Source organism: Plectropomus leopardus, chromosome 9, assembly GCF_026936395.1.
Source record: "Plectropomus leopardus strain MGB_pleo_1.0 chromosome 9, ASM2693639v1, whole genome shotgun sequence".
Lineage (NCBI taxonomy): Eukaryota > Metazoa > Chordata > Actinopteri > Perciformes > Serranidae > Plectropomus > Plectropomus leopardus.
Genome location: NC_142184.1, coordinates 13,544,732 through 13,556,208, shown reverse-complemented (window position 1 = coordinate 13,556,208; position 11,477 = coordinate 13,544,732). Strand labels below are relative to the sequence as shown.

Here is an 11,477-nt window from a genome sequence, read left to right as displayed (position 1 = left end):
TTGGATGCACATGACTTCAATGCTTTTTGTCCCCCCAAAGAAAAAAAAATTACACCAGATGCATTTTTTCTGGGTTGGTATGACTTCTGCTAAAGGCTATAATTAAAATTCATGAATGGGGAGACATCTGAGCGTAGCATACAGCTTCTCTGTCTAGTATGTGTGAGTGTAGGTGGAAGTTAAGAATAGATCATAAACACAAAGGATGAAAGCATTAACCCAGGGGTCACTGAGAAGATCCTTTGTACGTCACCTGAGGAACAGGCTCAGGGGAATCAGACAGAGGATGAAAAATGAAGAGAGAAATATGGTTCATTGCTCTGAGCTTGAGCTATTCACACCTGATCTCCACTTTTTCTATTGAACTGAGACCTCAATCCATCTCTTTTACCTCATATCTCTGTGCAAAATAGCACAAGAAATGGCAACTGTCCCCTTACCAACTGCTGCACTGCGACATTATCACCTGTCTCCCTGTCTGTGTGTGTGTGTGTGTGTGTGTGTGTGTGTGTGTGTGTGTGTGTGTGTGTGTGTGTGTGTGTGTAAGGCTGGGCAGGTATAGAAAGTGGGTCACCCAAAGGGCTTTCGAGTTGGGGGAATCATATCTGCACTCTCCATCTGCTGCTTTTCTCCTTCGCCAAACCTTTTCCCTCTTTTCATTACGTTGCTCTCTCATTCATCTCTCCCTCGATCACCTTCTCTCTGCTGGGTCTTATCGCGCCTCTCACGCCTTTTATTTGCTCCGTCGCTTCCTTGCTGCTGTCTCCGTCTGTCTGCCTGCGTCAATCACTTTCTCTCCCTCCCCATCATCCCTACTTTCTGTGTTGCTGACAAAGCAATCTGAGTGACATTCTTCAGTAATGACTGACACACCTCTATGAAGGGAGGGGTTGTTATGTTAGCAGCGCCTTCTCCCAAAACGATGCCACAATAAAACCGTACTGAATAATGAAACTGGTAGGTAGCCTCACCCTATTCCCCTTTCTTTCTCTGGCATTAAAGTATTTATTTGGAAACACCCAAACCTGTGGGGACACTTCACAAACAAGAACGCAGAAATAATACTTATGTAATGCTGTTCATCTTTTGTTTTCTGATGTCTGCAAGCCGTAACTGTCGCTTTCTCAGTAGGCATGTGAGATTTAATGTTATTGTTTGGTTAGTGGTTACTGACTGCTTAAACTGCTCCTCTGAAAAAATAACTCCAACTTAGGTATCATGTTATTGTTGAATCATAAATTATTTTTTGAAAACGAGCAGAAAATCCCCCAGAAGGATGAGATTCTTGACCCGTTTCCAACCAAAATAAAGTTATTTTGAATATTTTCCAGTTTCACGTGTGATTTATTTACAGTTTGTGATTTCTGAAAGCGGTACTGAGTTGAAATGTTGAAACTCTCCTAAAGATTTTTTTTTTAAGAAAAATAACTCTTTAAGTCAAAATCTGAGTGCAACCACAGATGTTTTTGCTGTGTGTGGTGCTGCACGTGGTTGTGCGCCACGTGAACTCTGGCCCTGCCAGACCAACATCCAAACATGAACCATACCCTCCCCTCTTGTGTATGCAGTTTGATTCCCAGTGGGACACACACTCAGACAATGGGGATCAGTGCTGCTTCATTAAACCCAGTATGAGATGGGGGGTACGACCCAGGAGGGAGGGTTAGAGGGTTGGGGGGCTGGTGCGCCTTCAGACGGCTCAGCCGCTCCTGCATGGGGGGTGAGAGGGCGTGCGTTTTTCCCGGGAAAAAACACAGAGGAGTCTATTCTAGTGACTGGAAGGATACAATAGGAGCCTTTTTTGCCTGCTGATAGGGTGTGGTGGCACAATGGCTGAGGGGGGTCGGGAGACGGATGAACAGTTATATTCACACCATTAAAAAAAACACTTAATCTAAGTTTTGCTGTGATTATTTACAGTAGCCAATGGCACTCATGGCTGCATAAGGAAGCAACTATTGCAACATTCATGCAGACGTGAATGACAATCAATATCAATCAATAACAAACAGAAACACACAACCTCCTCAGCTGTTGTCTGGAGCTTGATTGGTCACGGTGGGATGGATTTCACAGAGAGCAGGGAGGAGGAGGAGGCGAGAACAAAATGAAAGAAAGAACGATGGAGAGGGAATACAGCAAAACAGGGCAGCAGGATGATCGAGGGTGCACGTTTGAGGAGAAAATGGTGGCTAATGGTTTGACTGTTACTCAGTGTGAGCTGGAGCTGGGAGCATGTTGAGGCATGTCTTAGGAATGTGAGAGGCAGGAGCTTTCTGTAAACATGACACCAGAGACTGCAGCTGGAAAGGCATACAGAAACAGAGAGAGAAGCACGTACGGATACTTGAAAAATATTGAGACACTGCCTTGCTCATGAAATTCTCACAGAACAAAATACACTTTAAAAATCCCAAGTAACTCTTATCTATGAGGCACAACATGAATTTGCACAAAGGTCCCTCAAAAACCTACACATTCTTTCAATTCCACTCCACCTCTCTTCCCCTTTGTCGAAGACCACACAGATATATCTGAGAGTTTTCTCAGAAAACAACCTTTACAGACTTTGTCGGAGTGGTGATTACCATGAAAAAAAAAAAGACTGTCAAATTAAACTCCTGGAGTGGGCTTTAACTGAAGGCCTGCCTCCTTCCTCTCTTTCTTTTCCAGATGACTAGAGAACCGGGTGTTTGGCGGTGAGGAAGGACGGAAAGGAGAAAGGGGATACAAAAGGAAGGGGGAGTGTGGGAAACCTTGCTCAGGCGAGTCCCTCAGCCTCTCAATGAGTCCCCTGACCCAGCTCTGCGCCGTATAGGACAGAATTTACATACCAATACTTGAATCCCATAAACAGACAGAGTGTAATTCATGCGTAGACAGCAGAACGGTGACAGAAAATTGAGGATGGAGTCTCAAAAGCATCACCATCAGTGGAGGTGCTTTGTGTACGAGGAGGAAAACACTCAGCATGTTTACATAAAGTTAGAAAAAAGTCAAATTACTGTGTCAGTAAAATCAAAACTAGACTTTTAAAATACATGTAAACATGTTAGTCCTACTGAAACTGTACTAAGTTGAACTTCTTGAAATTGGACCAAACCATCTAGATAATGTGGTTAGGGGTTGATTCCCTGTCACGTATACACCTCAATCGGCCCTGAACTGGCCTAGGCGTTCTGTGCATGCTACATCGTCTCCATGCGGGCTTTGAAGTCAAACAGAATAAATTTGTAGAATAAGGCAGAGAAAAACAAAAGAAGAAGAGGAGGAGAAGAAGCAAAACAAGACATAGGTATCAACATTGTGAGTGCTAGAGCAAGAACCACACAATTTTGGACAGCACCACAAAGTTATCCATATCGTCACCGTTCAACATGCATCCCATTTGCCACTTGCTAACTTGTTTGGTATGTGACGTAATATTTCAACTTAGACGAAGGTCCAATAACAATTAGCCGAAATGGGGCATATTGCCATCAACCGTGGCAGAATCGGACATACTTGCGTCAATAATTTGATTCTCCCCCAGTGCTTGTATACTGGGACAAGAGCCGTAGTCCAATTAAATGGCCTAATCGAGTGCATGTAAATGTCCTGACTGATGAAGGTGGTAAACAGCTAGCTGTGATGTGTTGTCATTATCTGAAGACCCTCCAGCAGAGGAAGCTTCAAGACATGGACACTGGCTCTACTTCTTCACAGCGAATATGCTCTCACACCTTCCCCACGCTAACAATGACAAGTGATACAACTCCTTAGAGGGTAAAAGTTATGTCATTAACAGAAGCAAGATCTGGTTCCCTCTTTGCCCTGGTTGCCTTTGGTCCAAATGGTTTAGCATTACACCTACGTCCTCCAACAATCTGGCTCTGCAGTGCGCCAAAAACCCATGACAACACACACTCTCATATTTGCAGACGGAGGAGCTTTCCTCCTGTTACTAATTGATTAGGGGGCTGCAGGTGTATGGAGTTACTTCAGCAAGCACACTTCAGGGATGGGTACTGATGTGCTGTATGGGTAATATGAGGGCTGCTGAGCTGACCACACATTCCCTTTATAATGCCGTCCATCCCTCCTCCTCCACCTCTCCTCCCTCTGCACAGCTTGAGCTTTGCTGTGGATTGAGGGGGAGACTTAAATGCAGGAGGAAAGACTGTCTCAGCATCTCAGCAAAGCCATCTGGAGCTGATATTTACGGGACAAGAGGGCATCAACACCTTAAAAAGATTCACGGAGAGGAAAAGCAACTCAGAGGGGAGTTGTGCATCCACTGTGGAATCACTATAATCATATCTATAAATACATACAAGCACCCACACAAGTCCACTAGAAATTATTTCTTACCTTTCCAAATATGCATACACACAAACACACAAACAAGCAGTATATGAGCACTTAGTCTACTACGTGTTGAGTGGTGAATGTGTAATCCAGACCAAGATGAGGTGGGATTATGCGCAGAACCTTTGACCGGCTTCTCTTTGGAATCAGAAAAGATTAGTGAGTGTGTTCACCCACACACACATACACATACGCGTGCTAAGTCACTGGTCAAAAACACTGCTTAAGTGACATATTTAAATGATACCCAGGATTAGATACCTTCTGTGCTCTATATTAGTCAGTATCAATGCCAGTATTTCTTCCTGACTGTGATTCTCAAAAACAATAGAAACATGTCACTATAATACCACAGAGACAAAGCCAACATATGGTAAACAAGGGTTACATTATGATGATAATCTTTCTTTAGTTTACCTGGTTATGTTGTGAATGGTCTTAGTATGGCACATTTGTTACAGTTATAAGAATAGCATTTAGTCTGATGTGTTACTGCTACCCCTTAAAAATAATCTACAATAGCAACGGATACCCGCACAGTTTTGGATTCATGCAAAACCATGTAAGTAAACAACACTTACTGGCTATGTGACAATATCATAAGCAGACTTTAAAATAATAGACACAGCCACCATGATGTCATCAATTTGTACACCTGTTTCGAAGCCTCGAGTTTGGTGTTTTGACTGCTGCCATCTTAGACTTTTGGAGTCAGAAGTGACCCGAGCTGGAGAAGAGGAAGGAGCTTACCTGTTGGTTAGCACAGTGCAATTTAAACTATGGTGAACTGTGATAACGCCATTTTCCCCAGATACTCTCAAAGCCATCAAAATGACCAAATGGCCATCAAAAACATTTGACCTGAAGAGGGTCTTTTTATAACCAAACGCTGAACAAAACTTTTTTATGTGATCAAAACTCTATAACCTATATCATGAACTGAAAAAATAGTGAATTTCAAAAAAAAAATGACAGCTGGGGCTCAACATTAGGGTCTGTAGGGATTGACATGCTCCTGAACTCAGCCTCAAGTGGCCACTGGAGGAACTGCAGTTTTTTGGTACCTCCGCGTTGGCTTCTGAGGCTGCCGCTTGGACAATATAGAATGGTATGTCAGATGAATGCTTTTGTCTTGTACGAGTCATGGACAATGGCAAGAGTAAAACATTTTTCAGTGTTGGCACGTTTCTTACCGTGTGGCAAACATCGCTCTGAGAGATGAAAAGGTGGCAGCATCCTCCTTCAGGGCTTTGAGCTCGTTCCTCAATTTCATCATGGTCTCCGTTACCATGGCCTTTTCATTCTCATACTTGCTCTTCAGATTGGCCAGAGCGACTTCAGCCGTCTGTGGGTGGCAGAGAAAAAAGGGGTTACAGCAGCTGGACGGTTTCTGTCTCAAGAAGTTAATATGGACCATATTAGCTTCTTTTTTTCCAAGTCATTAAGGCCCAGTAGTCTGTAGTTGTTATTGTTAGCTGCTGGTTTCAAACCCATAGGTGTTTGGTTAATGAGGGCATGTCTGTGCTTTATTGACCACAGCGCAACCACACACATACTTTAAAGGGCTACCAGAGCAACTGCAAACACACCGTGTGTCTGGGTTATGGTTATCCTAACCACACAGTTACAGTGGACAGCTGACATCATTGCTGCTGTCTCCAGAGTTTGTTATAGATCTTGTCTGCAACACATTTGCTGTAACAGCTGAATAGACCTAAAATAGCTGACACCCTCTTCTTCTGCTTCTGTCTTTCAATGACAACTGACAAATGTTTGGGAGTGATACCCGCTGCGTTTAATAGACATTCACCTAAAAGAAAATACAACTGACCTGCTTGTTGGCCTTGAGGACTGTCCTCAGTGTTGCGATCTGTTCCCTCTTGGTGCTGAGCAGGGACTTGAGTTTGAGGATCTCCTCCATGCAGGCTTCCTTGTCCTTGTCAGCCACGGTGCCGAGCTCCAGAGAGGCCACCCTCTGGCGCGACAGCTCTGTGGTGCGGTCCACAGCCAGCTGCAGGTGCTTGATCTGGTCTCTGATGATGGCCACTAGATTGTAGATGTTCATGGGCTCGCGGCGGTGGTCAGACACGGGAGAAGGCAGTGAGGAGACTGGCGAAGGGGCTCCGTCGCTCAGGTCACTCTTATTGGGCTCGGGGAAGAGGCCTTTGGTGAGCAAAATGGGAGAGCGGCGACCACGGCCCTCTGGGCTGCTCCGACCGCCCTTGCCCTCCTTGTAGAAATCGAGCATGACGCGGTTGGGTGTTTCGTTGTTGCACATGCAGACGTGGTTGTAGAGGGTGGCCAGTTCTTCACTGAAGGTGACCAGCTCGTCCTGTGCCACACTAAGGCTACCCTGCGACTCTCCTGCCATGTCACTCAGCTAAAAAACAGAGAGAAAGGTGTCAGCTTATTAAGTTCCATTTAAAGTGTAGAAAAATAGCAAAAGTCAATATAAAAATCAAAATCTCACCTTGCGCAGCTCCTTCTCTAGCTTAGCCTTCTCCTCCCTCTCTGACTGGCTGGTCTTCTCCAGAGTTGCCAGCTTCCCTCCCAGCGTTGTGACATCGCTCTCCAGACGGGCGCGCTCCTCTTCGTAACGTGACTGACAGGCCTGGTACTCTGTCTTCAGGGTCTTCAGTTCCTCCTTCAGCTCTCCTGCTTCAGACACAGCAACCTACAGAATAGAGAATATATTAAAATCTGAGTATGACAAAAAAAGATGATATCTGACTTTTTCTTACTTAATTTAACAAAATGTAGCTGAATTGATTTTAAATTTAATCTGACATTTTGTCTCGTACCTTGTACTTGCACTCCAGAATCTCAGGTCCGTTGATGTCTACCTCGTAGTAGTCTCCGTCCTCATGGCTATCACGTTCCTTCTCGTTGTCCAAAGCAGACTGGCGTTCCTTGCTGGCCTGGAGCTTGCGGATGGCGTTGAGGTTCTCCGTGAGGCGGTTGACCTTCTCCTGATGCTCTGACAGAGCGCCATTAGCCTGCTCTAGCTGTTTTTGGGAGTCCTGCAGAGTGGACAGCAGGTTGACCTTCTCACGCTCCATCTGAGAAGAGAGGCAGCGGCACAGAGAGTGATAAGACGTGAGGTTATCATACTGTATTCTCAGAGTCCAGTGCTCTCTGCTTGGCTTTTCGCACACATGTAATTTCACATTTGAATTTCTCAGTAACTTGAAGATGTGAAAGATTCCTTTAAAGGTAGATCACATTAAATCAGTGGATTATCTGTCATGTGGTAACCTGACCTACTATCAGGCTTGCGGTGCCAAGGTATGTGAGGCTTATTGCCCAGTAGCCCAGCATCAGAGTCGGGGTGACCTTGACAATTTGCTGGACTGGGTTCAGCTCAGCGGTGGCAGAGACACTGGGTGGGTCGTCTTACACACATGCACACAGTTGTGCTGATGTAAGCCCTGAGCTATTTCAGAAACTGATCTGTAATTATCATGAACATGCTGATCTGCATACATTATTTATGAGTGCAGAATATATTTCAAAAAGAGATGGAAAATTTGATTAAGACAGCTTGTCATGTTGAAGAGCTCTCTACTTAACACTCCTTTATGTCACATTAAAATACATAGAAAAGCATGAAATTGTACAATGCACAATTAATTTTGCACGTCACATTTAACAGTTAAAAATGTCAATGCTGACACTGATGCTCTCACATTACTAAGAGCTTTGGGAGAAAGTTTGTGGGCAGCTAATACACATTATTTCCCTTCTTACTCCTGCAAAATCCATTTTAAATGTTGTTATGCATTGTCACATTAACAGGGTGATATCCAAGGAGCGGAAGTCTGGGATCGATCATTTGAGTGCCTAATCAATAAAATAAGATGAGGTAGTGAAGAGTTTGGCTAAATGAGTGGAGGAAGCCTTTTGTTTGCTCTGCTCTGATTCCTGCCTGGAATCTGTGGAATGACCTGGCAGGAGGCTTCAGCGGGCAGTGCGAGATGCTGCTGAGTCATATCAAACACGGGGCTTTGTCACAGCCCGCCAGATTTAACCCAGTGACCAGGTTGAGAACCAGAACGGTGCCAATAGCAGGGCAGCATTGAGGTAACTTCAAATTTACACATTAATCCAGCAACTGTGTTTATGTTTGATGAAAGGAGGCAAAATCCTTAATCCCTTAGACCTCAAAACAATCATTTTACCCACAGGTTCCCCATACTTTCTGGTAACCATGGTGCCCAATCAGGCGTGGCCTTGGACTCATGGGGTGATGATCAAGCAGATGGCAGGTCCACTGGTGCCACCACCCGCTGCCTCGCAGCCCGGCAGAGCCTGAAGTGTGTGTGTGTGTCTCCCTGGATTAACTTCGCTGGGGGGGATTTAGATCCCTGCAGCTGACTGGGTCAGGATGTAGCCAAAACACACTGACTCACTCACTTCTCAGACACACCTCTGACCTACTCAAATACACATCCTGCTGTCTTCAGCTATTTGTAGCAGCTACTGTAAATTTAGTTTGTTTTATAGTACTATTATGATAAATCATATAATCAGCGATGACATCTCCCACATCAGCAGTATCTATAGGAATAGTCAGGTGCTTTATTTCTTTCTATTCTCATTAGCTTGGTATTGATTCTCTCTTCACCAAAAAGTGAACTCAAATACTGCTGAAACCAGTCATTTACATCACAAGCTGTAAGATTAAAATAGATTTATCGATTGTTACCTGTCTGTATAGTGGATGCATATTGTTAGCTTAAAGTGGATCGAAGAGGTCAGCAATGTTTTTTTACTGTTAAAAGACAAACAATAGCCCTTTTTGCACAAAGATTCCTCATTAATCCCAAAAACGAAGACCCTTAATTACACTGCCTTTGCCTTTTTACCCAGAACCAAACAATGCCAGCATAATGTCGCCCAAATGTGTGATTTTAGATAACATGCCGCGTGTAACAGTGTGACATGTAACATATGCATCTAGCAGCACTTTACAAAAAATATCATTGTCAAAACATGGCAATAACAACCATTTATCGCCCCTATTATATGACGGTTGATCTGGCCCTCTGCTTGGAGGAAAAGAAGATCCCAGACCTCACAATTTGTGTACATTTTACACTCCTTATTGAGTTCGCTGCTAACTGCTGCTGGCTGGGTTTTTTTTTAAATCTCCTGGCAGGTCCCACACATACTCTATCGTCATATTTTCTGTGGTGGTAAAAAACAAACCTGCATCAGCTGCTGTTTGAGCTTCTGGATCTCTGAGATGTTGAGTTCGCTCAGCAGGTCGTCCACGAGGCTGGGCGCAGGATGGAACAGCTCTTCCTTCGTAGGTGTGGAGATGCGGTTGTCGTAGTTAATGGCATTGGCCAGTTTGGTGAAGCCATTCTCGTATCCGTGGAGAGCCTCGTCGTTGTTGGGCTCGGTTGCGGCATCGTCGCTGAACTTGAGACCATCCAGAGAAATGCTGAGAGGGCTGAGGGGAAAAGGTGGAAAGTGTTTCATGTAGTGTTCTTTACGGTGTATCCTGAGGCATGTCAGCACCTTGCTTGTCTGCTTTGTACCTGTGACACAGAGTGTCTCCGATGTTCATGTAGTGGGAGAGCTCTTTCCTCAGGGACGCTTTCAGCTCACGCTCTGTCTTGATGGTCTCCAGGGCCTCACCGAGCTGACGCTCAGCGATCTCTTTCAGTCGGATGGCATCCTCCAGCTGGCTGTTCAGGAACTGAGTATCCTCCTCAAGACGACGGATCTCATGTTTCAAACCCTCAAACTCCACCTGTGCAAAGGAGGAGAGGGAATGAGGTTTGGATTCACAGAGAATAAACACAACTACATGCACCTAGAATGAAAACAAGCTGCCAGGCTGGTTCATGTGTGGCAAACCAGCAGGATAAAAAAAAATGGCATCTTTCAAGATAATGTTAATGGAGAACATATCCATTTAATTTCCTTTTCTAATTAGTTTTAACTTAATTGGATTTGGGAATCCTCTTTATATTGGATGTCTAAAAAGTCGGAGCCGCTTTTGTTTGGTTTCATGCCCTCTTTGATGAATATACTGAGCATAATCCAGGATGACAAGGGCATATGGGAAGAATTAACAGCTCGAGCATAAAAGCTAACATCAAATGGAAATATCGCACTTGGAAATTCAGCTCTGTGTTATGTTTGCAGATGTGTGAAGGGGACTTTTTTATTTCCACTCATTTGACTAAACCCGGGAAGTGTGTTTGCCATCACAGAGTGTCAGAATCTCTGTCAGAAGAATGAGAGCTGTTAAAATGTCTGTTAAACACTTACACAACCAGACAGCAGCTCCGAGCATTTGAAAAAACAACGGCAGCTGTTTATCACTTCACTGTATGAATGGATATTTTTATTATGGTGATTAAATCTGAATATTAAAGCGCTCACACTTCTTTTGGCAGTCTAATCAGTACAAGTAGACAGACTGACATCTGATGAGTGGGAGGTGGACGGCTGGTGTCGCTACTAACATGGTATGAGATAGTATACAGTATATGTGTATTTAAAAGAAAAGTACTTAGACAAGATGCCTGAAACTATGAATTCAATTACACCTAACTAAAAAGACTGCATGATGATAACCTGCAGTGAGGACAATTTACTAAAAAGGGCAGGTCCTGCTGCATGATTTAAACTTTGTGCACCTCAAGTGGCAGTCCTCACCTGGCTCTGTTTGAGCACGGAGACCTGCTTCTGTAGGGAGATGTTCTCCTCCTCCAGCTCGGTGTAGTCCTGCAGCAGACGAGCCTCCCGGAACTTGTACTCCTTGATGTCGTCACGCAGCTGATTCCTCTGGAGCTCCACCATCTGGCTGTTCTGTAAAGCCAAAGAGGTGAACAGGGGGAGAAGAGGAAGAGCTGTCAGAGAACACTACTTCAATCTTACATGACTGAGTGCGGGAGAGACGGCAATTGATTGGATATTGTTGCTTTAGTGTAACTGCTTGTGTCACATTGGCTCTTTGACGCTCTAAATCTCGCTGGATAAGAAAGGGCTCCCATCTGGCCAAACCCCTCGTGGCGTGAGTTTTTTGTGTGTGTGTCTGGTGTGAGTGCCTGTTCATGTTTGAGAGGGAGGTGCCAGGTGGCTCTCCGGGCAATGGGCCACAAGTGTGCCTGCCT

The 11,477-nt window shown here is 44.5% G+C and overlaps 1 protein-coding gene across 2 annotated transcripts in view; it reads right to left on the bottom strand.

The window, feature by feature from the left end:
• The window catches only part of LOC121946470 (protein bicaudal D homolog 2-like), a 49,681-nt gene that overhangs the window by 6,563 nt on the left and 31,641 nt on the right, over positions 1–11,477 (bottom strand). For both annotated transcript variants that reach the window (XM_042491034.2, XM_042491035.2), the window contains exons 3-9: positions 11,020–11,172; positions 9,891–10,105; positions 9,556–9,802; positions 7,149–7,406; positions 6,818–7,021; positions 6,179–6,727; positions 5,541–5,692 (exon numbers count right to left, since the gene is read on the bottom strand). In XM_042491034.2, coding sequence (XP_042346968.1) covers positions 5,541–5,692; positions 6,179–6,727; positions 6,818–7,021; positions 7,149–7,406; positions 9,556–9,802; positions 9,891–10,105; positions 11,020–11,172 — 1,778 coding nt within the window. The remainder of the gene's footprint in view (positions 1–5,540; positions 5,693–6,178; positions 6,728–6,817; positions 7,022–7,148; positions 7,407–9,555; positions 9,803–9,890; positions 10,106–11,019; positions 11,173–11,477) is intronic.